Source organism: Pipistrellus hanaki, assembly GCF_964339955.1.
Source record: "Pipistrellus hanaki genome assembly, chromosome: 7".
Taxonomy (NCBI): Eukaryota; Metazoa; Chordata; class Mammalia; order Chiroptera; family Vespertilionidae; genus Pipistrellus; species Pipistrellus hanaki.
Window position 1 is genome coordinate 41701213 of NC_140509.1, and position 26535 is coordinate 41727747.

At 37.5% G+C, this 26535-nt stretch overlaps 2 protein-coding genes across 2 annotated transcripts in view; both read right to left on the reverse strand.

The window, feature by feature from the left end:
• On the reverse strand, window positions 1–26476 carry UBE2J1 (ubiquitin conjugating enzyme E2 J1). The gene is made up of 8 exons (XM_084890450.1): window positions 26294–26476; window positions 19571–19644; window positions 17974–18105; window positions 15200–15284; window positions 14822–14927; window positions 10910–11039; window positions 9552–9671; window positions 1–2876 (listed from the first exon to the last, which is right to left on the reverse strand). The coding sequence occupies exons 1-8, from the start codon at window positions 26322–26324 to the stop codon at window positions 2598–2600; spliced, it is 957 nt and encodes a 318-aa protein (XP_084746576.1). The 5' UTR covers window positions 26325–26476; the 3' UTR covers window positions 1–2597.
• Window positions 1–26535, reverse strand: part of SRSF12 (serine and arginine rich splicing factor 12) — a 140226-nt gene that overhangs the window by 113530 nt on the left and 161 nt on the right. The window lies entirely within an intron of this gene.

The following is a 26535-nucleotide window of genomic DNA, read 5'->3' on the forward strand; positions in this document are numbered from 1 at the left end:
TAGTTGAGAATTTTGATGAAATTTATTTATTTCAGAATAAAAACAATCAGCAGCATGAAAATGTAAAGTGCTACATAAAAGCCCCACAATACATAAAATCGGAAAGATTTCATTTGCTTAAACAGTTACAGATGAAACAGACATTGTATATCTCTTCAAGCATGCTAATTTGAACTACCTTAGTATGTAGCCATGTGCTATGTTGGCCAAAGAAAAAGTCACTGAGTTACATAAATCTGAAGACTGGCGAAAGAATGAGTCCTAAGCCTGTACCTGCCAGATCGTATGTTTGATTTTGTCTTTATGCTGTAAATAAAGGGTTAAAGTGGGGCTTTAAAAATAACAGTTTGCTGAAGAGGCCTATCAGGTGGAGTGTCAATAAAAATGGCCCCAAAGATCAATTTTGCTCACAAACTCCACAATGGAGGTCAGACTGACAACTTAAGGATTTTTAAGTAACATAGTTAAGCTGAAAGGAAGGAGCATAAAAGATGCCACTTTAAATATGTGTTATTAGTGTTAAAAATAAATCCTAACACAAAGAAGGTGGTCTGTCATTTGACACGATGGAAGAGAAGCTAATTGGACAGAAAAGGATCTGCACAATGTAAAATTTCTTGGCTTAGTTAATTTGAAAGTATAGGTACATCCTATATCCCATGGAAACATGCAATAAGATCACAAAGCTTCAGAGGCTGGCTCAAAATGACTGAGAGGAAACGGAGGGAAGACTGTTTCTAGCATAAGATTCATCTCCACATAATTTTAGTTAGTGCAGGGATTTCCTTCTCTAGTGATAGCATTACCTGGCCTTCCAGGGTCAGTGACCTCATGTTAGGAGACCACTGATGACGGAACCAATATTTCTAATATCTTATGTTCTAAACCAAGACTTCAGAAAGGCAATAAAGTTCTAAAATGGTAATTATAATTTCCTAACATATGAGGTCTTCATAAAGTCCTTGGGCTTTTTAGACTTTACCACTTTTTGTAGATATAACAGAAATAATCTGTAAACACTTTAAAAATGCTCGTTTATTAAAGTTTAATACAATTACGTGTTATATCATAGTATACAATATGCTCTTGTTTTAAATGCAGACCTAAAGGAAAAATGGCTTTGAGACACAGATATTGTGTGACAGTTATAGAACCAAAGTCCCATAGCACAAGTAAAAATTAAATTTGCCTTTAAAATCATTTTACAAATTGTTTCTATAGTGCCTATAATTTCAGTTAGTTAAAACCACATAAGGACTTTATGGATACCATCCCCCAAATTATTCAAGATATATTATGGACTTTTTTGTGGACTGATCTAGAACCTAAACACATTTACAACATAGAATTGTAAAAAATAATAATAATAATAACTTATAAATGCACCTTTAGAGCATAACCTGTTTGAAAGCTGAGGACTGCCTGTATTTAAAAGTTAAATCTTCATTAATAATGCTCTCAAGAGTGCCTTCAATGCTGATACTGAACATGCTGAATGCAATGTTTCTCTGTAATTATGTTTTCACCAGGGACTATGATGTTGAAAGTGTCTACTGAGTCGTGGAGCTAACTAGCACTATGTTATATATTGATTTTGCGCTGAGAATTACTTCTTGGGCTTTGTGTAGGCATACAATTCCAAGTAAAGGTTTTTCTAATTTCTACCACTATTGCTTGGGCCCTGACCTTTTCTATTAATATGGTACAAGAAATAGTACAACATTATGCATATTCCAGAATAATTAAATTTATAGTGATTACAAAGCTAGGCATATATACATCTCAAAAGATATACAATTCAAAGCAGATTAAACATTCAAATCTTAAGATACTCCCACTTAACTTCTAGAATAAAACTAAGTGATTTCCTGACTTGAACCCTCCCTCCTTTCCTTCCTTCCTTGCATCCATCCAAGATCTATGGAGGATTGTTTTCTTTCTTTCTTTTAAACCCTATGTGCTCTTTGGAGAGAATGGGATAATACATATCAAAGTGGTTACAAAGCATTATTCCCTCTTCAAGTAAAATTCAGTAACCAAGATGTAATCTCATTTACTCATAAATGTTTGACTGATATAGTAACTTTCACAGACAATGTTTAGATATAAAGTATGTCACAGAATGGGTAATCCCAATGTTCCCATGAAGTAAGCTATTGGAGGGGGTTTTACTTTGTCTTTTTAACGCTTATCCCTCTATCATTCTACATAAGTAGAAACAGAGTACTGAATAAATGATACTGAGTAATTACTAATACTCATTGGAACTTAAAACACCATCTTTTACCCCAAAATTTAAAGGGCTATACAGAAACTATCACAAATTTACATAAAAAGAAGCTGAAACATGAGAAATAACAAATTATTTCCCTGTAAAGCAGTTTATATAATGAGACAAGGAACTTCACTTCCAATCCCTTAAACTAAGCAGGACACAATCTGAATGCGAGCTATAGTTATAACTGAATTTATAAGGATAAAAAAAAGGAATGCAGGGTAAATACAAAATAATTTTTTGTAAACAATTCTTAGACTATATCCAATGAAGAATGTTTAATAAAGCAGTTGAGTCACAGCTCTTAAAACACAAAACAGTATTATAACTCAAAGTCAAATATGTACTCATTGGCTAGATATATTCGTCGGAATATAAGAGCTGCCAGTGCCAAAGTCAAGATGACAATCAGTACAGCAGACCCGCCATTATCCGTGTGGTGGTCTCGGAGCTGCTGGCCCTGGATGACATCTGGGGAACTGGACGACCTTCTTTGACTCTGCTGCTGGGCCCTGCGCTGGCGAGGACTCATGGAGGTGTTCTTAGCTACAGGCTGGGCAGGCTGTTGAAGGGATGTTCCTGAGGAGTTCTGGACTGCATACTAGAATGTTTTAAGAAAATTTATTTGAAATTGGCAAAGAAAATTTATACATTATCTATTATCTATTTAAGAGTACAAAGAATCATAGAGCACTAAACACAATTGAGGGCTAAACTACCATGAATTATCTAATTGTTGAGACTATTACCCTTCTGAGTAAGCCAGCAACATTACATATTCTAAGTACTCAACAAATGGAAGAGGAATTTACTAGAAAAATAAGACAAGGAGAGAGTTTACACATATTCTCCATAGACAGCTTTCTATACTCCCTCAGTTGTAACTCCAACAGAATTTGCTAGGCATCTGGGCACCTCCCTTCTTCAGAAGAGTCAAGGAGAGAAGCAATTTGGTTTCCAATTTCGGCTTGAAAATTTGCCGTTCTAAATGGCAAAAAAAGACAATTCTCAACAGTGTGCCTCTTTAAATATTATCTGACTATGTCAATATGCTTCCATCAATAATCACAGAACATGTAAAATAATTTCAAAACATATGCTCTTCACAGCAATATTGTTGTAAAAATTAGGTGTGGTTTTCCAGCTGGACTTATCCTTTCTCACAATTCTTGTTAAATGAATTGAACACATGTCTAGAAGAACCCTTAACTGCATGCTTGAATTGTGTTACTTCATGTGATATCAAGAGTTCTTCAGATATGTGCTGAGAAAAATTTGGAGGTAGTTGTGGGAGATTCGATGTACCCTCTACTTTGGCATACTAGTTGCTCCTCATAAAGTACTGGATGTCAAATGCTTTCCATCCTTTACTGACTGCTCCATCAAAGCATAACCACAATGTGGTACCAACTGAGGCAAAAATCTTAATTATAGCTTATAGACAAGAAAGCTCTTTAATATGAATTCCATTTTATTTGTGTAGATACTTTAATTCTACCTGTAACAACAATTAAAGTGGCTTTTAGTTCTCTTACTGAAAACAAGTATATACTGATTATATTAGTGTCAATACACATTCTTCAAATAAAAAATGCATGTTTTATTCAGAATAACTTTAAAAACTGAGCAAATATAAAATACTAGAGGCCCAGTGCACGAAATTTGTGCATAGGGCGGGGGTATGTGTCCCTCAGCCCAGCCTGCACCCTCTCCAATCTGGGACCCCTCAAGGGATGTCCAACTGCCCATTTAGGCCCGATCCTACTCGCCTAAACGAGCAGTCGGACTTCCCTCTCACAATCCAGGACTTCTGGCTCCCAACCACTCGCCTGCCTGCCTGCCTGATTGTCCCTAACTGCTTCTGCCTGCCAACTTGATCACCCCCTAACCACTCCCCTACCAGCCCGATCGACACCTAACTGTTCCCCTGCTGGCCCGATTGCCCCTAACTGCCTTCCCCTGCTGGCCTGATTGCCTACAACTGCCCTCTCCAACAGGCCATCTTGTGTCCAAATGGAGGTAACCATCTTGTATGTTGGAGTGACGGTCAATTTGCATATGACTATTTTATTAGAAAGGATACTTTCCATTAGAGAAACTTAATATTTAGAAGAAAAAAGAACTGAGTAATGTAATTCAAATATTTTCTAGAAAGGTACAAGGATGGGCTTTGTACTGGCAACAGCTATAAACTTTAGGGGGAAAAACTGCTCATCTCAGTTACTTGCAGAAGAAATTACATTTTAAATCTGACATTCATCTCAGCATTAAAAGGCTTAAATAATCTATTTCTTAAAACTATCCTTTGAAAGCACTCAAATGTAGTGACCCCATAACACAGCAGTCAAAAAGAACTACTGAGTGTGAGTTAAAAATATGTTAGTGCTAATAGTAAATTAAACTACATGAACTTGGACTCCAGGACTCCCAGGCATAATCTGCTCACTGAAGAGAGCAGATACACAAAGCTGCAGCATTTTATGAGGTCTTACATTGTCCTAGGTGCCATGTACTAACTTAATAATACTCACTGAGTTGAACTAAGTTACAGCAGCAATAAAACATTCTATCTGAAATCTGCCATTCTTTCAATTGCTCAGCCAAGATAAAAAGAATCTGATAGAGCAAAAGTACTAAAGGCTTATAAAGGAAGATGGGTTAAGGAAAATAAAAAACATGAGGTCCTATCAATCCAGAAAGTAGCATAAGAGATTAACTCAGTTTAAAGCTTTTATTTTATATACTAGTGCCCCAGTGCATGAAATGCATGCACATTAAAAGGGAATTAGAGAAAATATTTTAATATTGCTATTTACCCTTTCTCTATAATAATAGAAGTATCAGAGATGAAAGAAAATTAGTAAAATGTATATGAAAATCTCCCTCCTATCAGAGTCTGGGGCATGCAATGGGACCTAGAGTAAAGTTCCCACCCACCACCCGCACACGCTTCGAAAATGCAAGAGACCCAGACCCAGGTGGCCCATCCCTGTCACGCCCCTTCAGGCGGGGGCATAGTCTCAGCCTCAGATCCCCTGGTCCAGCACTGGGGCGGGGGTATACCTGAGGTCCCCTGTCAAACCCCATTGGGCGGGGGGGCACAGCCTGATGTTCCCCAGATGGCACTGGGTTGGGGGAGGCACAGCCTCAGGTACCTTGTCAAGCCCCTCTGGGTGGGGGGGAGCATGGCCTGCGGTCCCCCATCAAGGCCCGCTGGGGAAGGGGTGCAGCGTGAGGTCCCCCATCCAGCCCCGCCAGGCAAGGAGCACAGCCTGAGGTCTCTCGCCCCAGCCAGGCGCCATGCAGCCTCAGGTCCCTGCTGTTCAATCGTGACATTACGGTGTCCTGGCTAATTTGCATATTCCTCTATCATAATTTATATATATGTTATTATTTTCCATTAGTTTGAGGGGTAAACATTGTACCAGATTAAAATAGACATGGGCATCATACCTGCCCATATACCTGACTAAAATAGAAAGCCTTATTATTATTATTAGGATAGCTCTACCACTTTGTAAACATGTGACCCTAAATAAGTCATTTAATCTCAGCTCCCACATCTGTGCAATGAGGCTAATATCCAATTCAATAGTTGTGAGGATTAAACAGGATAATGACATAAAGTGCTTAGGATAAACAATTGCTTAGTAAATGCTAGTTATTAACATCATTACTATTAATATATTCCTTTGGAGATATCAGATTTAGGCTTAAAAAAAGTCAAGACTTAGAATAGCTGTTTGGACCTTTAAAGTATGATTAATATAGTTAGAACAATATTCCCTTAAAAGATTAACTTTAGATGATATTTTAGTACATGTACTTAATGGAAATATTTATATAAATATACTATTTTAATTAGGTTCTATATTTTTCGTTACATTTTAGATAATAAATTACTAAAAGCTAGTGCTACAGTATTATAAAATTATAAAACTTCTATTTAAAATAATCACATCAAGGAAAAATTGCAACCTGATGCTGAGAACCTAGTTTATTTAGAATTGAAGAACTAATTGGACTAAATTTTTTAAAAATTTATTTCTTTATTGATTTCAGAGAGGAAGGGAGGAGAGAGAGATATAGAAACACCAATGATGAGAGAGAATCATTGATTGGCTTCATCCTGCACACCCTGTACTGGGGATCGAACCTGCAACCCAGGCATGTGCCCTTGGCTGGAATCAAACCTGGGACCTTTCAGTCCACAGGCTGATGCTCTATCCACTTAGCCAACCTGGCTAGGGTTGGACTAAATTTTTGAAGTTCATATTAAACTGCCAGATGGAGAATCAAGTGAGCTTTAGCATTTTCAAAATGCTTTAAGATTGATGGTAGGACTTCTAAATCCTTGCTGTTTGCCTAAACTTGTTCAAATTATATTACAGATTAAACACAAGTCATAGTAGTTTGCATTTTCTGAAGCAACCATTTCTGGAAAGATGGACAAATGTGATTTTTTATTTAATTAAATTAAATTTAAATATTTTTTTTAAAAGCACAGTCAGAGATAATTCACATAAATTTTTCTATAATAACCTGGAATAATCATCATATGAAGAATTTTATGTTTGCTTTTTAATACAAAATGGAATGGTTTATTCAGAAACTCAATCTTTTGGAAAAGGGAAAAATTTGACAGACTGGAAGAACATAGAACTACCATTAGTATTTTTCCTATTTCTACATGGCTAAAAAATCTGCATGAACAAGTAACAGACGGTCTAATGCTAACTGCTATATTTAGACTTTGGCAATCTCTCACCCTCTCTAGGCTAAAAAACAGCTTATCTGGAATTTGATGTATAACATCTCAGTGAATTATATTACACTTGCATGTAAAACAGCCACCTTAGCCAAAACCAGGTTTCAGTTACCTCCACAGTAATCAGATCATATAATCACACTGAGATTTGTATGTAAATGTAATTAAAAGCTTAACTCACAAATTGTAGACAACTTATTGCTTGTCAGTATTTTAACCAGAACTGTTACCTATGAAATAATTCTAAGTTTTATGTATTTTAAAATAAAAATGAAAAATACAATTGTAATTATAACATTGTTTATGCTAATTTACTTAAACTTCTTGATTTATTTACCTGTATTCCTAGATTTCCAAAAGTGCTAATACTAAAATTTGTTTATTTAATCAACAACTATATATTTACCACCTACTCTATACAAGGCACTATGCCAGGCACTGTGGACACAATCCTAATCCTCAAGGAACTTATTCCAATTGTAATTTATTTTAAAAGCAATTATAGACAATAATTAATTATAGACAATAATTAATTATAAAATAAATTACAATTGGAATAAGTTTAAGTGGAATATGCAACAGGGAAACTTGGCACAGATTTAAAGCAAACTAAAGATAAATGTAAACACATCATAAATATTAGGAGATTGTCCTTATTGGTGAAACAAAAATTACCACCTTCATCTCTGTATAATAGGATGTGGATTGTTTTTTTCTTTTTGTTGTTGTTAATCCTCATCAGAGGATATTTTTTTACATTGATTTTTAGAGAGTTGAAGGGAGAGAAGGTAGAAGGGAGGGAGGGAGAGAGAGAAAAACAAAACAAAACACCAACGTGAGAGAGATACATTAGTTGCCTCCCACACTTGCCCTGACAGGGGTGGGGATTAAACTTGCAACCCAGGTACATGCCCTTGACCAAGAGTGGAACCCACCGACCCTTGGGTGCTTGAGCCAATGCTCTAACCATCTAACCACTGAGAACACTGGCCAGAGCTTTTTTTTTTTTTTTTTAATATATCTTATTGACTTTTTACAGAGAGGAAGAGAGGGGGATAGAGAGTTAGAAACATCGATGAGAGAGAATCATCAACCAGCTGCCTCTTGCACACCCCCTACTGGGGATGTGCCCGCAACCAAGGTACATGCCTTTGACCGGAATTGAACCCGGGACCTTTCAGTCCGCAGACCGACGCTCTACCACTGAGCCAAACTGGTTTCGGCTTTTTTTTTTTTTTTTTTAACTAAAAAAAAACACTTATGAAATTAAGAAAACAATTTCAATTCTGAAGATGAAAAAACATACACTGACTAAATAAATTCATTATTTTCCTCTATAATTCATAAAATCACATGGAGATCATGTAAAAACAATTTAACTCTCAACACACATTTTTTTCTTGTAGTACCTCCTTCTCCAGTCCTCTAAGTAGTACTTCCTTCCAAGCAACCTCTCCCCTGCTTTCTCCAATCTACTTCTCTGCCATCTCACACTTTTAATAGGAGAGAGATACTCAACACTATTTAGTCACACGTCACAGTAAGTTATTTCTGGATAAAGAGCAAATCTGATTTGCCCAGTTTCTGTTCTAATTTTCCTGACCTTTTAAAACCTCTGCAAACTGGAGGGGTAATAGAGATTTGGCTACTCCATCAAATAACCTGTTACCAAAAACAAAACAAAACAAAACAAAATAAAAGACAAAGGTGGTTCATCTCTTATATATAGAAAGGCCTCATAATCCTAATTATTTAGCAACAATTCAATTACATATTTTCTTAATTAGTCTCTCTAATGATTTAAATGCCCCCCTCCAAATTTAAAAATAGATCAGGGCACAACTAACAACAGCCATAGTATTCAATGTTTTGTTCAATAATTATTTACTGGACACTAACTATGCACAAGGCAGCACTGTCCAGTAGGAACTTTGTGCAATGATAATAATATTTGATATCTGTGCTGCCCAATATGGTAGCCATTAGGAAGGAAGACCCCAGTTGGTAGCCAATATGGAAGGCCCTGATCGGCCCTAATCGCTGGCCAGGCCTAGGTACCCTACTCATGCATAAATTTCATGCACTGGGCCTCTAGTTCAAACATAAATTTAGATAGCTACATTGGCTGATAGCAACTACATTGGACAGAGTAGATCTAAGGCAAATGTTTTGCTCCAAAGACAGACAGCATATTTAGAAAGTGGTTAATGTATATATATTGCTTTATTTTTACTGTAGCATTATATTAAAACTAACTTTTCAGAGCAATTATAGAATTCTAGATGGACAATAAAATTATTTAACAAAATAATTTAACAAAAAACGAAGGCCCAGAAAGTATGAATAACTTGCTCAAGAAAACAAAATTCATTAGAGAGAGAGCTAGACTAGTATCCAACTGTTAGGAAAACCAAAATAATCAGATATTTCCTCTAGGGATCTCCTCTTCCGATTGCAAATAATGCTAATGGTATAGATATATACATATACAAAAGAGAAGAACCATACCGATGTACTGGCAGTAGCTCCCTGGAATGTGGCAGGTATATTGTCCTCTAAATCATTTAGTGAAAAAGGGTGGTTTAAGTCCGACTCAGCAATAGTCTTTCCAGATGAATTAACTTCTGCCTATAAAAAAGGTAACACCCAAGAGCGGTATTATAAAAGGGAATACACAAACTAACCCACAATCTATCTAAATTCTCTTTCTTAGATTTACTTTAATTGGTACTTTAATATCAATATCAATCAGTTAAGTGTTAAGCACTCATGTGTCCAACACTATGCTAGATATTACAGAAAGACCCACAGACATTCACTGTTCAAGATGTTACTTGGTGAGGAACAAAACTAACACCCACGATTCACAATCACAATTTCAAAAATCTCTAAAAACTGTGTTTTTCTTTTGTAATTTTCAGGCGAAGCCTGACATATGAGGCTATGAACAGTCTTTATTCTAAGTTGGTGTAGATATTCCCAGGTTTGCTGATGAAATAATGAATGTGATTATGGGGTACTGCCCCACGTTTCAATGAGTATTAATATATGGTATATGTTTAATATTTTCTAAAATCTGAAATTCTGAAGTAGAAAACACATCTGGCCCTAAGATTTTCAGAGAAGCAATTTTACATACAATAGGAATCTTCAGAAGGAAGAATCTAACCAACACTTATTAAGCACCTCCTCTTTCAGGCACAGTAAAATAAAAAGAAAAATTTCTCCCAAGAACTGGACCTTGGAAGGATAGACAGGATGTAGAGAGGTAGAGAAGAGGGACAAGGTAACATGTCGCTTAATGCAGGTTGACATTATTTTATGGAGCTATAGATGTATTTATTTGTTTGGGTAATATATATGTAAAAAAAAAAAAAAAAAAAAAAAGGTTATAAGGGAGATATGCCAAAATAATTAGCAGCACTTATTTCTTGGAGCTGGGATTATATGATTGTTATTTTCTAACTGCTTATCTATATTTTCTATAATAATAGCTAACACTTATTAAGCACCAGGGACAGTTCTAAATGTAATACATTAAATATTAACTCATATAATCCTCATAAGAATCCTACAGGTTAATTACCATTCTGCTAATATTTGCAGGTGAGTAAAAGGCATGAAGTGGCTAAGTAATGTATCTCATGTCCTACTACTAATAAGCAGCAAAGCTGGGATTTGAACCCAGGCATTGTATACTAGAGTCCAAACTTTTAACCACTATGCTATATAATGCCTTTGTGAAAGAATTAGTTTTGTGATAAAATTATTTGTAAAAACATTATAGCACTAGAACTATATTACTTTATTTCTAAAAGTAAATAAAAGGGCTACAAAATTTAAATTTATTTATCAATTTAGAGTACCTTAAAACTGATTTGTCTAGCCAGTTCTTTGGCTTCTTGGTCAGCCATGCTTGAATCACTTCCAGATTTTAAAGGCAGCAGGACATCCTTCATGGTGTAGCCACATGCCTCACAACAGAAATCTTGTGATCTGGTAGGAAATAATTTTGATGAGTACACATCAAATAGTGAACTTTAATTCAAGACATTTAAACAATGAGTGATTAAATTTACAAGAACACTGTACAATTCCATATCACATTTATCTACATGCAAAATAGACAATGATAGCAATAATTATTGTTATGAAACATACATGCAAAATTAAGTTGGTATAAAAATTTCATGTCAATTATATCTCAATATTTTAAAAGTCTAACATTAAACTCCGGTTTAGATTTCATTATTTTCCTAATATACTTTCTAAAGAAAACTAAGCTACAGATTTATATAACAAAAGATATAAACTTCTTACCTACCTGTCCTCAAAATCATATATACCAAGCCTATGTTAAGCCTGTGAAAAAGTCCACTCATTATATAAAGCTCAAATTATTTTTAGGCCAAGACCAGTTTGCCTGCGGATTTAGGGGTCCCAGGTTCGATTCCAATCAAGGGCATGTACCTTGGTTGCAGGCACATCCCTAGTAGGAGGTATGCAGGAAGCAGCTGATGGATGTTTCTCTCTCATTGATATTTCTAGCTCTCTATCCCTCTCTCTTCCTCTCTGTAAAAAATCAATAAAATATATATATTTTTAAAATTATTTTTAGCAGAAACATATATAAAGATGCCAATTAAAAATAGAATTTACAGCCCAGCCAGTGTAGCTCAGTAGTTGAGCACTGAACTATGAACTGTGAGTTCATTGTTCGATTCCCAGCTGGGGCTCAATCCCAGTGGGGGGGGGGGGGTGCAGGAGGCAGCCGATCAATGATTGATTTTCTCTTATCATTGATGTTTATATCTCTTTCTCCCTTCCTCTCTGAAATCAATAAAAATACATATTTTTAAAAAATAAAATTTACAGGTATTTCCAGGGAAATAAAACCTCACAAATCCTATTAATCTTAATAGCAGAACAACTTAAAAAGCAAAAAACTGGTGGAAATCCAGACTGAAATTTTTCATTGATTATATTAGGTAAATAATCTGTTAACTAAACTTTCCTAAGATTTCTTTTTCTATGTTTTCATTTCCTCCTCTTTATTCCAGATATAGTCAAAAAGTGCCTAAAACTCACAAGAGTGCTGAGGATTTATATGACCAGAAATAAGTATGTTATGTATATTATATAAAAATATGTATTATTACATTGCTGAACTTCCTTTTAAAAACTATTTCATATTTCTTTTTTCTTTTTTTAATATATTTTATTGATATTTCACAGAGAGGAGGAAGGGAGATAGAGAGCTAGAAACGTCAATGAGAGAGTAACATCGACCAGCTGCCTCTTGCACACCCCCCACCGGGGATGTGCCCGCAACCAATGTACATGCCCTTGACCGGAATCAAACCTGGGACCTTTCAGTCCGCAGACCTACCACTGAGCCAAACCGGCTTCGGCTAAAAACTATTTTACTATAGCCTGGCTGGTGTGGCTCAATGGTTGAGTGTCGTTCCAGGAACCAAGAGGTCACCATTGGATTCCTGCTCAGGGTCATGCCAGGGATACGAACTAGATCCCCAGTAGGGGGCATGCAGGAGACAACCGATTGATGATATTTGTCTCTCATTGATGTTTCTATCTCTCTATTTCTCTCCCTTCCTCTCTCTAAAAATCAGTAAGGACATATTTTAAAAAAACCTGTTTTACTGTACATCTAGATCAATGTAATAAAATTCTTATGTCTTTAAAAACATGGTACTTAAACTTACTAAACAGCTTCATGTAAATAAAATATGTCAAATGTATTTATTGATGAATATTTTTTTTGTTTCACAGGAAGCAGCACTGCTATCCATATACTTTAGAGCAGCGGCTGCCGACCTTTCAGACCTCACAGGCCACCAGTGGCAAACCCTGCTTTAGAGAATCAGTTATATCCAAATATCTGCCTTAAAATGTGTCTACTTTTCTTATTTATATTTTTTTATTTATTTCAGATGGGAAAGTACAACGAGAAAGAAATACCAATGATGAAAATCACTCACTCATCAGCTGCCTCGTGCATGCCTTCTCTTAGAGATCAAACCTGAAACCCAGGCATGTGTCCTGACTGGGAATGGAAACATGAACTCCTGGTTTACAGGTTGATGCTCAACCACTGAGCCATATCAGCCAGGCAAAATGTGTCCACTTCTTAAAATATATATATTTTTAATTGATTTCAGATAGGAAGGAAGGGAGAGAGAGAGAGAGACATCAATGATGAGAGAGAATCACTGATCGGCTGCCTCCTGCACACCCTACACTGGGGATCAAGCCCACAACCTGGGCATGTGCCCTGATCGGGAATTGAACCATGACCTCCAGTTTCATAGGTCAATGGTCAATCACTGAGCCATCTCGGCTGGACAAAAACTGTGTCCACTTTTAACTGAGAAGTCAGATGAAAATTAAAGGAGAATAATTTAAATATATTAGTCTATCCACAAAAAATAGTAATTTACCATGGTTAAATGCAAAATCTGGTTTTTAAAAAGCCTCTACTACAGAATAAGAACCTAGAATATATACACTGATAAGTCTAGAGCAAAAGAAAAAACACCCAACTCTTTTTGTTTAATCTGTACATGAAATGCACTAGATAAAAGTATCAAGACAGAAAGCCAATATAAAAAAATCAAATAAAACAAATGTCATGTATTCAAAGTACATATATACTTTGTGAATAGTAGCTGCAAATAAGGTATATGCCCAGAACTTGAGAATAGATTTAAAAAGAAACCAAGGAGTTTACCAAATTTTCCAAATACTAAAATCTCTTTAACAAACATGTGTAGAGGGCCTATTCTGGGCTGAACCAGGTAAGATATACTATAGGGGTAGGCAAAAGTAGGTTTATAGTTGTTCATATGAAACATAATACAATAATTAATAAATAATAATACAAAACTTCCACATCTTTACAACTATAAACCTACTTTTGCTAACCCCTGTATAATTTAATTCATAAAATACTTTTAAAGAATAGAAGGCAGCCAAGTCCAGAACAAGAAAATGATCAAGACTGGCCAGCATGGCTCAGTGGTTGAACCAGGAGGTTACAGTTCAATTCCCAGTCAGGGCATATTCCTGGGTTGTGGGCATGATCCCCAGTAGTGGGCATGCAGGAGGCAGCGATCAATGATTGATGTTTCTATCTTTCCCTCTTCTTTCCTCTCTGAAATAAAAAAATATATATTTTAAAAAAGAAAATGATCAAAATATAAAATTAGTCTTAGCACTACTCAAAGAAGAGAATACTCTAAATCTAATAATTAATCTGGGTTATATAGACAGAATGTACCTGGGAAAAACAGAAAGCAATACCAATGGGAAACAACTTTTTTTTTTTTTTTTTTTTTTAAATGACAACGTAATAAAATTTACTGAGCCACTTGCTATGAGCCAGATACTATAGATACAAGCATGGATAAGTGGATTTCCTTCAGCTCTCAGGAAGTTTTAATCTTGTAAAAAGCTCCAAAAAATAATGGCTCTAGTTCTTTGCCACCTTTATTACTGCCGCAGTGGAGATGAATGAATGACCTGCCCTATTCTATAGGAGAAGATATCTCCCCCTGTAGATTAATTACTTTCTACAATCAATTCTTTAGACTCAGGTCAACCCTGAGTAAACTAGTACAACTGAATTTCTAAAATAGCAAAACCAAGGCTAACATCTGTAGCAAAGGTAACTCACAAAGTAAGAGGCAGAGCCTGCTTCCTAATAGCCATTTTCCAGAAAAATATTTGGGGCTTAACAAAGAATGAAATGCAAAACTTACTTTTTAGCAAGTGCTCTTCTTTCCTCGGGTGTGTAATCCAGAGAACCTATGGCTCCTTCTCCTTTTGTTGGCATAAACCCAATGATGGCTAACAATGCTGTTCTTACTGAAACAAAAAACATCAATCTAAGTTACTTTGTAAAAGGAACCAGATTTACTCTGAAAAGAAAAAAAGATAGTCTTTCACTGAAGAGATACAGGTAGGAGGGTTGTAATAAAATGATGGCCAAAATCTAGGCAAGGAAAAGCATTTTTACTATTTATTTAATAATAAAATTATTTGTCAAAAACAGCTTCAATCTCAAGAAGGTATTATACTTTACAATTAAGAATTGACTAAAGTTACATAAGATATATTCACTTTAAATTAGTACTCACTACTCCATGAAGGCTGCCAAGTTTCAGGATGATGTCCTGAGATGCTCAAACAGATTTTCTTGCCTACTTCAAATCGTCCATTAGCCTTAGGAATAAATAAGGCATTTAAAAATTATAGATATGTTTAATGTTTTAGACTTTATCAGTATAAATATTTTTACATATAAATAAATTTTAAAGATAATTTAAAAATAATGTAATCTCTAAGGGGATACAGATTTTTGTCCTCTGATTGACACTCCACAAATATTTGTTGGATTCTAAGTGAATAATACAAACTGTTTTTAGAAGTTGTAACACTTTTTTGAAATTGAATTATACAACTGAAATCTAAATAAGTGATAAAGATGTCCTGATGTCCTCCTATGTGCCTAGTATTCTAGGCTCTGTGAAGAATCTAAAATATAAGATGTACAGAGACTAGGATAAAACCTAAGGATTTGATATAATCTAACTATCGATAGATATTGGTGAGGAAAGCTCTAAGGTGGGAGTGATTTTCAGAATGATGATTCATAAAATAGGAACACAAAGGAGGAAGATCAGAAATAATGATTTTAGCTTTGGACATTAATCTATTTTTTGGGGGGGAGGGAGAGGAGGGGAGGGGGAAGGAAAGGGAAGGGAGAAGGGGGAGAGGAGGAGGAGGAGGAGGGGGAGGGGAAGGGAAAGAAGAAGAGGAAGAGGAAGAAGAAGAGCTATTGATGTCCAGCTGGCAGGTAGAATTATAGGCATGGTGCTATCAGAAGAGGATATACATCTTTGGTACCTAACTTTAGAGAGGTGATTATTAAAGCCATCTCATAGGAAGACAAAAAAAAAGCAAAACAGTTAAAGTCTGAACTTGTAGAATATCAATTCTTAGGGAAAGGGGAAGGGAGAAGAGACATGAATTAGAATATATGTTTCATATGGTCAGAGAATTTGACTTATTCTCTGTTGCACCCCACAGAGTGAATGACATGTATTTAATGATTATTTGTTGAATGAAGGTTGGAAAGGAGAGGAACATTTTCAAAAGAGAGTAAGTGAACCAGAAAAAGCAAATATTGAAAACCAGGAGGGCAGGACTGATTCTCAAACACTGTGCTAAATATGAACCATACCATTGGTTAACTCTTAAAATATTTCAATATTTCTATACCTATTGGTGAAAAGCTGCTACTCCAACTACCCACCCCCACAGTTTCCTCATGTATCAGCCATCGACCACTTGGCTCTCTCCATGATCTAGCAAATAAAAGTGACTTCTAACACACTGGGCCCCTCCAAGACCCTGCTCCAGCCCTACTGCTAGTATAACTGATTCTAAATATCACTAATATTTGTTAAGCAACTTCTATATACGAGGAACTTTATAAAGTGTGATTATATTTACCATACACAACCCTTTTGACAGATGAGAAAACTAAATTTCAAAGAGATTATGTAACCTGCCAGTGGTTTAATAGAAATAGCACTGGTCAGAATCCAGGTCTGCTGGCTCTAAACTAATGCTCTTTTCACTTCACCAAATAAAGGTAAAAAGCAGCATTAATTTGATATTTAGTAATTAGTACCTTCCCCCCCCCCCCCCCCCCCCCCACTTTTTGCTACACCGTGAGTGTCAAGTTTAACTTAGATGGAATAGGATAAAGACTGAGAAGAGACAGTGGGATTTCTTAAACTGGTCTTTGAGATTAGTGCGGTGGGCGTATATGGAAACCAGACTGCAACAAGCCAACCTAGAGTAAAGATGCCTTTTAGGCTATCAAAGAAAAAACAAAAACAGAATAACAACATAGAGTGGTGAGCAGAGATAAAGAAAGGGGTTTATGCTTTGTTTTTGGTTTTTTCTTTTTTTTCAAGGTTGGGGTAATCAAACACACTTGTAAAGAAAAGGAATTAGAAAAGGAAAGCTCAACAAGTGAGAGAGGAATTGACTGATGAAACGTGTCTCAGGAAAAAGAAAAAAAAATTACTCATTTTCCTTCACATGGAGATAAAATATGTGGATGTAGAAAGAAATTCTAAGATATAAGTAATAATATAGCAATAATTTATTGAGGACCCTGTCACTTCTATTTTAAGAGCTACACACGAAAAATAGAGATGATGTAATTAAGAGGTACAATAACATTAACAAACCTTTACCGAGTACTTACCATGTGCAAGACACTTTGCCTAACACTTTGAATTCTAAAAACCATACTATGGTAATTCTACATTCATTAGCATTAATAATTCCTATAACGCTGGCCCAGTAGCTCAGTTGGTTACAGCATCATCCCAGTATGCTAAGGTTAGTGTTCAATTCCCCGTAAGGGCACATATAATTATAAACTAATGAATGTATAAATAAGTGGAACAATATCTCTCTCTCCCCTTCTCTCTCTCAACAATAAATAAAAATAAAAATAAATAATTCTATAAATTAAATTTTTTTGGGAAATTATAGTACCAAGGCCTGGTTCCCAAAAGCAGCCACTTTACTTCTTTTTTAAATTTTTTAAAAAAATTTTTGGAGGGAGAAAGAGAAACATTGATGTGAGAGCAAAACATTTATCAGCTGTCTCCTGCATGCCCCCTACCAGGGACAGAGCCCACACCCAGGCATGTGCCCTGACCGGGAATCGAACTGGTAAGCTTTCAGGGTACAGGACACCACCAACCAACTGAGCCACACCGGCCAGAGTCTACTTTATTTCTTAATGTAGATGGGTATGTTGACCATATTTTGCAGCCACCATGAAGAGTAAAAACCACAAGCATTTCAAAAAGCCAAGAATTCTTACCGTTAGAAGAATAATGCTTGGTGGTTTCATGGGATACTCTGGTGGTAGTACTATTCGTCCATGATAAACTCCTCCATCAAAATCAGAATCTGGGGGCCCTCTAACTGTGAAGTGCCATTCAAAAAGATTATCCTGAACAAAAACAATAACCAACAAGAGATCAGTAATATTAAAGTTTGACCATTTTAATTAAATGACTATTAGAAAGATTACTGGTGAGAAAAAGTAGTATTTTATATTATTGCTAGAACAGTGCATTTCTTTTTTTTTTTTTTTAATTGATTTTTTTTTTTTTTTTTTCCACAGAGAGGAAGAGAGAGGGATAGTCAGAAACATCGATGAGAGAGAATCATCAATCAGCTGCCTCTTGCACACCCCTCACCGGGGATGTGCCCGCAACCAAGGTACATGCCCTTGACCGGAATTGAACCCGGGACCTTTTAGTCCGCAGGCCGACGCTCTATCCACTGAGCCAAACTGGTCTCGGCAGAACAGTGCATTTCTAATGCACAAAATGTCTCAAGTTATAAAAGTTATAGTTTTCATGTGCCATAGAGCTAAATCTTTTTAAACAAATGCACTTTAAAATATTTGAGCATTGTTATGTATTCATAAATAAGGACATAGGTTTTATTAAGCTACAAATTAGTTCTTGAATACTAATTAATGATAATTATATAATCAATCCTTAAATAACATGGATTTGAATTGCATGGGTCCACTTATACTCTATTTTTTTTCAATAAATACATACAGCACTATAAATGTATCTTTTCTTCATTATGACTTTCTTAATAACATTTTCTTTTCTCTAGCTTACTTTTTTGTAAGAATAGTCTATAACATATATAAGATACAAAATATGTGTTAATTGACTATTAATGTTATCAGTAATGATGCTGGTCAACTATATTAGTAGTTAAGTTTTGGGGGAGTTAAGTTATATACTGATTTGGGGCTCCAATCCCTGCATTGTTCAAGGGTCAACTGTATAATCAAATAATTAATAAAAATTTGGATTATTTTACAATCTTTTACATTAACCCTTAAAGATACCTAAGAACTTACTTAAAAGGTTAATAATATTAATACATGTGCTATCAACATTTTACAGTTACCATGTACTTTAGAGTTTGCAAACTATTTGTGCATACATTATTACATTTTATTCTCACTATTACCATGGAAGCCAGACTAAGCATATTTAAAAACCCTCTTTTTACAGATAAGAAGACAAAGAGAGTTAGAGATGTTTATACAAAAAGCTCACTCTAGCTGCAGAGATTCCTTAAGGGGCCAGGTCTTCAAAACTGTAAAAAGTATTGTTTTCTTTCCACTTTCCCTCCTCATATTCAAGACCTAAAACCAATTTAGCTTCTGAGACCCATTTCACAGAGGTCAGAAATCTGCTTCTTATAAAACGTCTGATTCTGATTGGCTAATAGGAAATTAGCCATTCAGGAAATACTAGCAGTAAAATATACCAATAAACCACATCAAACACATCTGTAATGACTCAAAGCAATGAAAAAACAATTTTAAAGAATTTGTTTAAAATATTAAAATCCATATGTAGAAGATGGAGACAGAAACTAACCTCCAAAGGTTGTGCATGATAATGATCTGTTGGATCTTTCAATTCTGCCGCTTCTTTCATTAAACGTTTAACAGCTAAAATAAAATTCATAAGATACAGACATTTAAAATATACTTTACCAAGTGATTTAATCAGATTTACAACCTAATGAAAAAGTTTCTACTTTAACAAAACATATATAGAGAGGATTGGCTCAACTGAGTGTAAGATAAAGTTTTAATTATGGGATAATAGTAATCATTGGAGAAGGAGAGGAAATGGTAGGTAGGCATTAGGAGAGTTATGTATTAAATATATAGGTAAGTACGATAAAGACACTTTTTATTAGTAAGTCCTTATATATACTTCCTATGTGGTAGCACTCAATCCTCAAAACATTGCTATGAGACAGAAAATCCCCATTTTCTAGACACAGAAACTTGTCCAAGGTCACACAACTAGTAAGTGACAGAGCTGGAATTCCAACACAGACAATACAACTCCACCATGTTTAAATGTCTATATTAACAAAAAAATGCCCTCTGGAACTCATTCTCATGAACAGTAACTCCCCCCACCCCCATTTTTTTCAACCTCTTGGGACTTTTCACCCAATAATTTGTATTAACTTAATGGGACTGTCTTCAGAGGTCACTTTATTCCATAGCCCTAATTGATTTTCTTTTTAAAATGATTCTTCACTTCAATTAAAACCTATAATTAACATCTGAAAGAAAGACAATAGGAATTAGGCAGGTGGGTTGAATAGGCAGAGAAACAATAAAAGTAAAATGTGTGGAGGCACTGGATGAAAAGTTACCTGGAGAGATTAAGAATTAATTCCCACACAATATTATAATGTAATATGTATCATGTCTCTTGCATAAAATTTCATTTTAGCCCTGGCCTTTGTGGTTCAATTGGTTGGAGCATCATCCTGTGCACCAAAGGGTTGTGGGTTTGATTCCCAGTCAGGGCAGATACCCAGATTGTGAGTTCTATCCTTGATCAGGGTATATGTGGGAGGCAACTGATGTTTCCCATATCAATGTCTGTCTCTCTCTCTCTCTCTCTCTCTCTCTCTCTCTCTCTGCCTCCCTCTCTCTCTCTCTCTCTCTCTCTCTCTCTCTCTCTCTCTCCCTCCCTCCCTCCCTCCCTCCCTCCCCCCCATTCCCCTTACCCCTCTCACCTTTCTTCTCCCTCTGAAAACAATAAAACATGTCCTTGGGTGAAGATTAAGAATACATAAAACAGATACCCTGGCCCGTAATCTCTTCCTCCTCCTGTTCAGTGGTTAGTAGGGGTAGGGAACGTCCAGTCCTTGAGCTGTATAAGGCCCAAGAAATCATTTGGTCTGACTCTGCCAAGGCATTATGGGTAAATTAAAATTTTGACCAAATATATCAGGCTAATTTATAAGATGATTAAATTTTAAATTAATTGTTTGACCAAATATACTAGGATAATTTTGCATGGCCCTTGAGTGATATTATAAATATCCAAATGGCCCTTGGCAGAAATAACATTCCCCACCCCGGGGCTAGAGTGTCAACCTGTGCATTGAAGGGTCCTAGGTTCAAATCTCAGTCAAGAGTTCCTTCCTGCCCCTGGTAGAAGACAATCAATCAATGTGTCTCTCTCACATTGATGTTTCTCTTTCCCCCCTCTCCCTTCCACTCTCTCTAAAAATCAATGGAAAAAATATGTTTGGGTGAGGATTAACAAAAAACAAAACAGGTAACTGAGCTGTTTTGATTGAAGCCACCAACATGGAAGGAACTGACAACTATTCTATCTAAGGGAACCATGGATCAAGGATTGAGAATCCCTAGTTTGGAGCACGTAAAATATCCTTATTTTAAATTAATATTATTATATATAAGTAAAATCATGGAAGCTATTGCAAAGTTAATTAATTTGGCTGCTGTACACAATCAAAATGCCAATGAGATTATTTTTTCTTCATTTCTTATCAGCTAGCTGAATAATGGTTAAGTTGACAAGGTCCGATTTTATGTCATTTCAGTTGGAGAGAAGATAATAAACACCCAATAGTACCTGGATATTATGTGAGATATATGAAAGGATCAGAAATGCTACAACAACGCATTTAAAGAAACAATCATTCGCTTAATAACTAAACATGTCACTTAATAACTAAACATTATTTCATAGGTCACATAGGCATACCATGTGAGAGCTAAAGCCACACAGTCAAACATAAAGTGGCTATTTGACAAATAGAGGTTATTCTAGTGCTTTCATAATCTATTTTTTCTGAAATAGCATATATTATGAATATGCTTTCATGAAAAAGAGCATTGACTCTGGAATTAGAATTGGATTAAAATACTGGCTCTGATTCCTTAGGCCTAAATCGTTGGACAAATCAATCTTATTCTGCTTCAATGTTTACATCTGTCAAATGGGAGTCAACTATTTCTTCACATATTTCTTCTTTCCTTTTCACCCATCCCTTTTCCCCAGATCACAAGTTATTGAGGTCAGAAATAAATTGCAATAGAAGGCCCATTCAGTTCTGTTTCAAAATCAGGACTTGAGCATATGTAGTTGGCCACAGGGCATGGCTACCTGGCTCCCAAGGAAAAATATCACTGCTATAGAATAGTCAAGATTCAAAGTACTGACTAGCAACTAAGACTAAAGCATAGTCTACCACTCCCGATACTCCATCTCTTGCTACTACTTGGCTACAGAGAAAACTTTTCCCCCATCAGCTCCTTTCTTATCTCCTTGCAAGATTATTCAGTTCTCCTATCATGGTGAGATAAGATGTTACAGAAAAGGGGAGAGGGCTGGGGAGCACCTGCTTGGCTGCTCTTGTTCTTTCTTTTCATGGAGGTCACATGATCACTCTGGATTCAAGCTCTACCACAGGCCTAGGCATTTGCATTCTGCATATGCCCAGGCTAGCTCACTGGGTTTATTTTATGGTTTGGAGACAAAGCTCCAGCTAAGGGGATCTTTTACAGGTTACTGTCTCTCCTGCATCTATTTCTTTATGAAGCAAATATCCTGATATCATCATCTCCAAAGCATGGGTAAAATGGAAAAGAGGCAGGTGTATTGAGGATTTAAACCCAATGCCCTGCTCCCCAACCACCTCTTCCTGTTCCCATATGAAGGCACATAAGCAAATATTTAAGGACTAATGTTTCTGTCCAGAAAAACCCTGTAAATGTATCCATTCAATAAACATTTAAAGAATATCTGAGCAATGAAAATAGAATGACCAGGACTTGCTTATTGCTTTCAAAAAGTTCACAGTGAGCCGAAACCGGTTTGGCTCAGTGGTAGAGCTTTGGTCTGCGGACTGAAAGGTCCCAGGTTCGATTCCAGTCAAGGGCATGTACCTTGGCTGCGGGCACATCCCTGGTAGGGTGTGTGCAAGAGGCAGCTGGTCAATGTTACTCTCTCATCGACGTTTCTAGCTCTCTATCTCTCTCCCTTCCTCTCTGTAAAAAAATCAATAAAATATATATTTTTTTAAAAAAGTTCACAGTGAGAAAGACATGAAAACATTACAAACACTGACCAAGTATATACAAATATAGGGACCACCTTAGGCTGCCTACAGGAGCTGGACAATATTGAACCTTAAAGAAGCCTAAACAATTAACAGGACTTTCACACAGATTAAAGGGAGGATATTCCAAGCAGAGGTTCCAACAGGGACCAAGGCATAGAGGTGAGAAGAGCTGTTCTATCTGGGGACACTCAGACAAATACACTGAGTGGCCAGATTATTATGATCTCTGAACACATAACAATCTGGCCACTCAGTTTATATATATTAGAGGCCTGGTGCATGAATATGTGAATGGGTGGGATCCAGCCAGCCTGGCCAGGGGGAGGGGACATGGGCAGTTGGCCAGCCTAACTGCTTGCCAAACTTCTGGTGGAGGGGACAATTTACATATTAGCCTTTTATTATATAGGATATACACTAAGTGGCTAGATTATATGCATTCAGAGATCATAATAATCTGGCCACTCAGTGTAGATAGATGGTAAAAATGCAAAGGAGCATAGGAGTGGTAGCAGTTCAGGCTGGTGAGAAAAGCAAAGATCAAATCATGAGCAGCCCTATAGGCCAAGCAAAACAATTTACTTTGAACTGTCCCACAGCTATCAGTAAGCTACTGAAAACTTCTCAATTTGAGGAGTGATATAATCAGGTTTTATTTTGTTTTGTTTTCATTGATCTGGTAGCAATAGTGACTGGTTAGATATATGTGTGTTTGCATGTATTGGTGCATGTATTGGTTTTAGGGTAGGGGGTAAAGAAGTAGGCCAAGATATCAAAGATCACTCCCATGGACACTTGGGTGCTATCAAACCCTGGGATAAGGAACATTAAAGTGAGGTGCAAGTTTGGGGGAGGTGAGAAAACTGATGTTTTGTGTTTATATGTTTAGATATTTTTTTGGTCTGTGGGAAATTTGGATAAAGATATTAAACCACCATTAAGTTGTATTTATCTGCAGCCTAGAAGAAGGATCTGAACTGAATATTAAAGCTTTGAGAATGATTAGCATGAGGTGCAGTTGACGCCAAGGGGATGGACAGGATAACTCCTAGGTTTCTGATAGAGGCAGTGGGTGCCTTTGTACCAGACTCTCGTACATACACCAGTCATCTGCTGAACATGCCCATCAGCCCCTTCTGAAGAAAGCTGCCACAGGAGGTTCTTTACACATAGGTCTCCCGATTTTGTACTCTGACACCCTACTACCTTAGCCAGAGCAGACCAAAAAAGAATCAGGGAGCTTGATCCAGAGGCAACTACTGATAGGTAGTCAGAGGACTTATGAGGTGGCCCCACACAAGTCCATTCACAAAGAAATGAACAAATTTACTACCCACACGCTAGCACACTGGCCCTTAACCAGTTATCTTTATTGTCTCAATTATCCTATCCATACTTCTAAGACAACTAACTCCTCGTGAGAGAAAAAGGATTACATCTCTTACAGTGTTTTTAACAACTTCCTTTCACATATGCATTTCTCTACAAATATCACAGGACTGAGAATAAAAAAACAAAGGAAGTAATTTCATTATGCCTCCTAGCATTTTCATCAAGTCCCCTCTCCAGGAACTCAAAATGATCCACACAATAACAACAACAAAAAAATGTTTTGTTTTTTTGCTTTTGTTTTTTGCTGAAACCAGTTTGGCTCAGTGGATAGAGCGTCTGCCTGCGGACTGAAAGATCCCAGTTTTGATTCTGGTCAAGGGCATGTACCTTGGTTGCTGGCACATCCCCAGTAGGGGGTGTGCAAGAGGCAGCTGATCGATGATTCTCATTGATGTTTCTAACTCTCTATCCCTCTCTCTTCCTCTCTATAAAAAAAAAAATCAATAAAATATTTTTTAAAATGTTTTTTTTTTTAATTCTCTCTACAACGGTAACATCACCTTTGAGGAAATGAAACAAAAAAGAGGAAGCAAATTTATTACACAGCTAGAAGCATGTTGGGCCGAAACTCAGCCTACTGGCAATAGGTCATATTCTCTGGAAATATGCAAAATTCTGGGGAGTATTAAATGCTTACCATAACCTCAGGTATGATGACCTATAAAATTGAGCAATGTCTTCTGACACCAATCTCCATTCCAAACTGTACTGTTATCTCTGGACATTTCCAGAGTACTTTAGGTGCCCTAAGGAACTTGATACCATGTGACCAAGGAGTCATCAGACATTTTTACCCCTCCCCCCATTTTATATAAATCTGCCACAATCTAAATAACTTCACCATCTAACCTTAAAATTAAGCCTGGTTTCCCTCTTTCTCTTGGCCCTCCCCCCTGCCCCCCCCCTCCCCCCCCCCCCCCCACACACACACACATTCTTAGGAGATGGGTTGGAGGAGCGAAGCTGTAAACACCCTGAAATTGAACTGGAGAGCCACGGCCTTCACCAGGTTTTTAAAGGGTGAAGGCCCCCACGTGTTATGACCCATTCATGTGTAGACATTTGGTCACCTAAGAACATTTCTTAGCTTGATAGCACTCAAGTTACCAAAAGCTCTGTGCAATCACTATCCTCACTTTTTTTTTCTGGAGCCGTTGCATATTCTCGCGTATTTTTGGAAGAAGAAGAAAAACAAACAAACAAACAAAAAAAACCCAGAAAGCAGTAAGGGTTGGTCAAACCAACTATTACTGATATTATCTTTTAGAGCTGGACTGTGGCGTGTCTCCCTCGCGACAAACGTATCACGGTACAGATAGAATAAATACTATTTATTGTGACTCATCCCAAGCCTGCCTTCATCTGATTTAAACCAAATCCTCCAATGCCAGAGGCAGGCCGCTAATAAAAGCCCGGCGGCGGCGGCGGCGACAGCGAAGAGACTACGGTGTCCAGGAAGCAGCCGGATCGGGGGCTGCGGGTCCCCATGGACATCATCCTTACACCTGTTCTCAGGGGGGATTTCATAACCCAGCTCCCCGCGGCGCCGATGAGGGCAGGGGCGGGGGGCCGGGGTGCTGGGGGGCGCGGGCCCGTCCCCGGGTTTGGCAGCCGGTGCCGCCGGCCTCCCTGCCCCGCGGCCTGCACCAGCCCGGCGGGCGGCGGGCTCGCGTAGAGCGCGACGCCGCGAGAGGAGCCGCGAGTGGCGGCGGACGCGATGGGGACCGCGGGGCCCGACCCCGGAGCCCACGGCCGCTCGGGCCCACCCCGCCAGCGCCGCCTCGGGTCCCCGCCCGGCTCACCCGGGCTCTTGAGGTTGTAGCGGGTCTCCATGGCTAGTCGCTGCCCGGCTCCAGCCTGCTGTCTGCGGCGCGGAGACTCGGCCTCCGGGACCAGGACCTGGGAGTCCGCAGACACCGCCCAGCGCCGCCACCAGCCTGCGGACTGACGCGGTGCGGAGGGTGCGGGCGGGGCGGAGAGGGCGCGGCCTTCCCCGCTGTCCCCGCCTCCCTGTGGGCCGGGCGGGCGCCGGCGCCGCCGGACG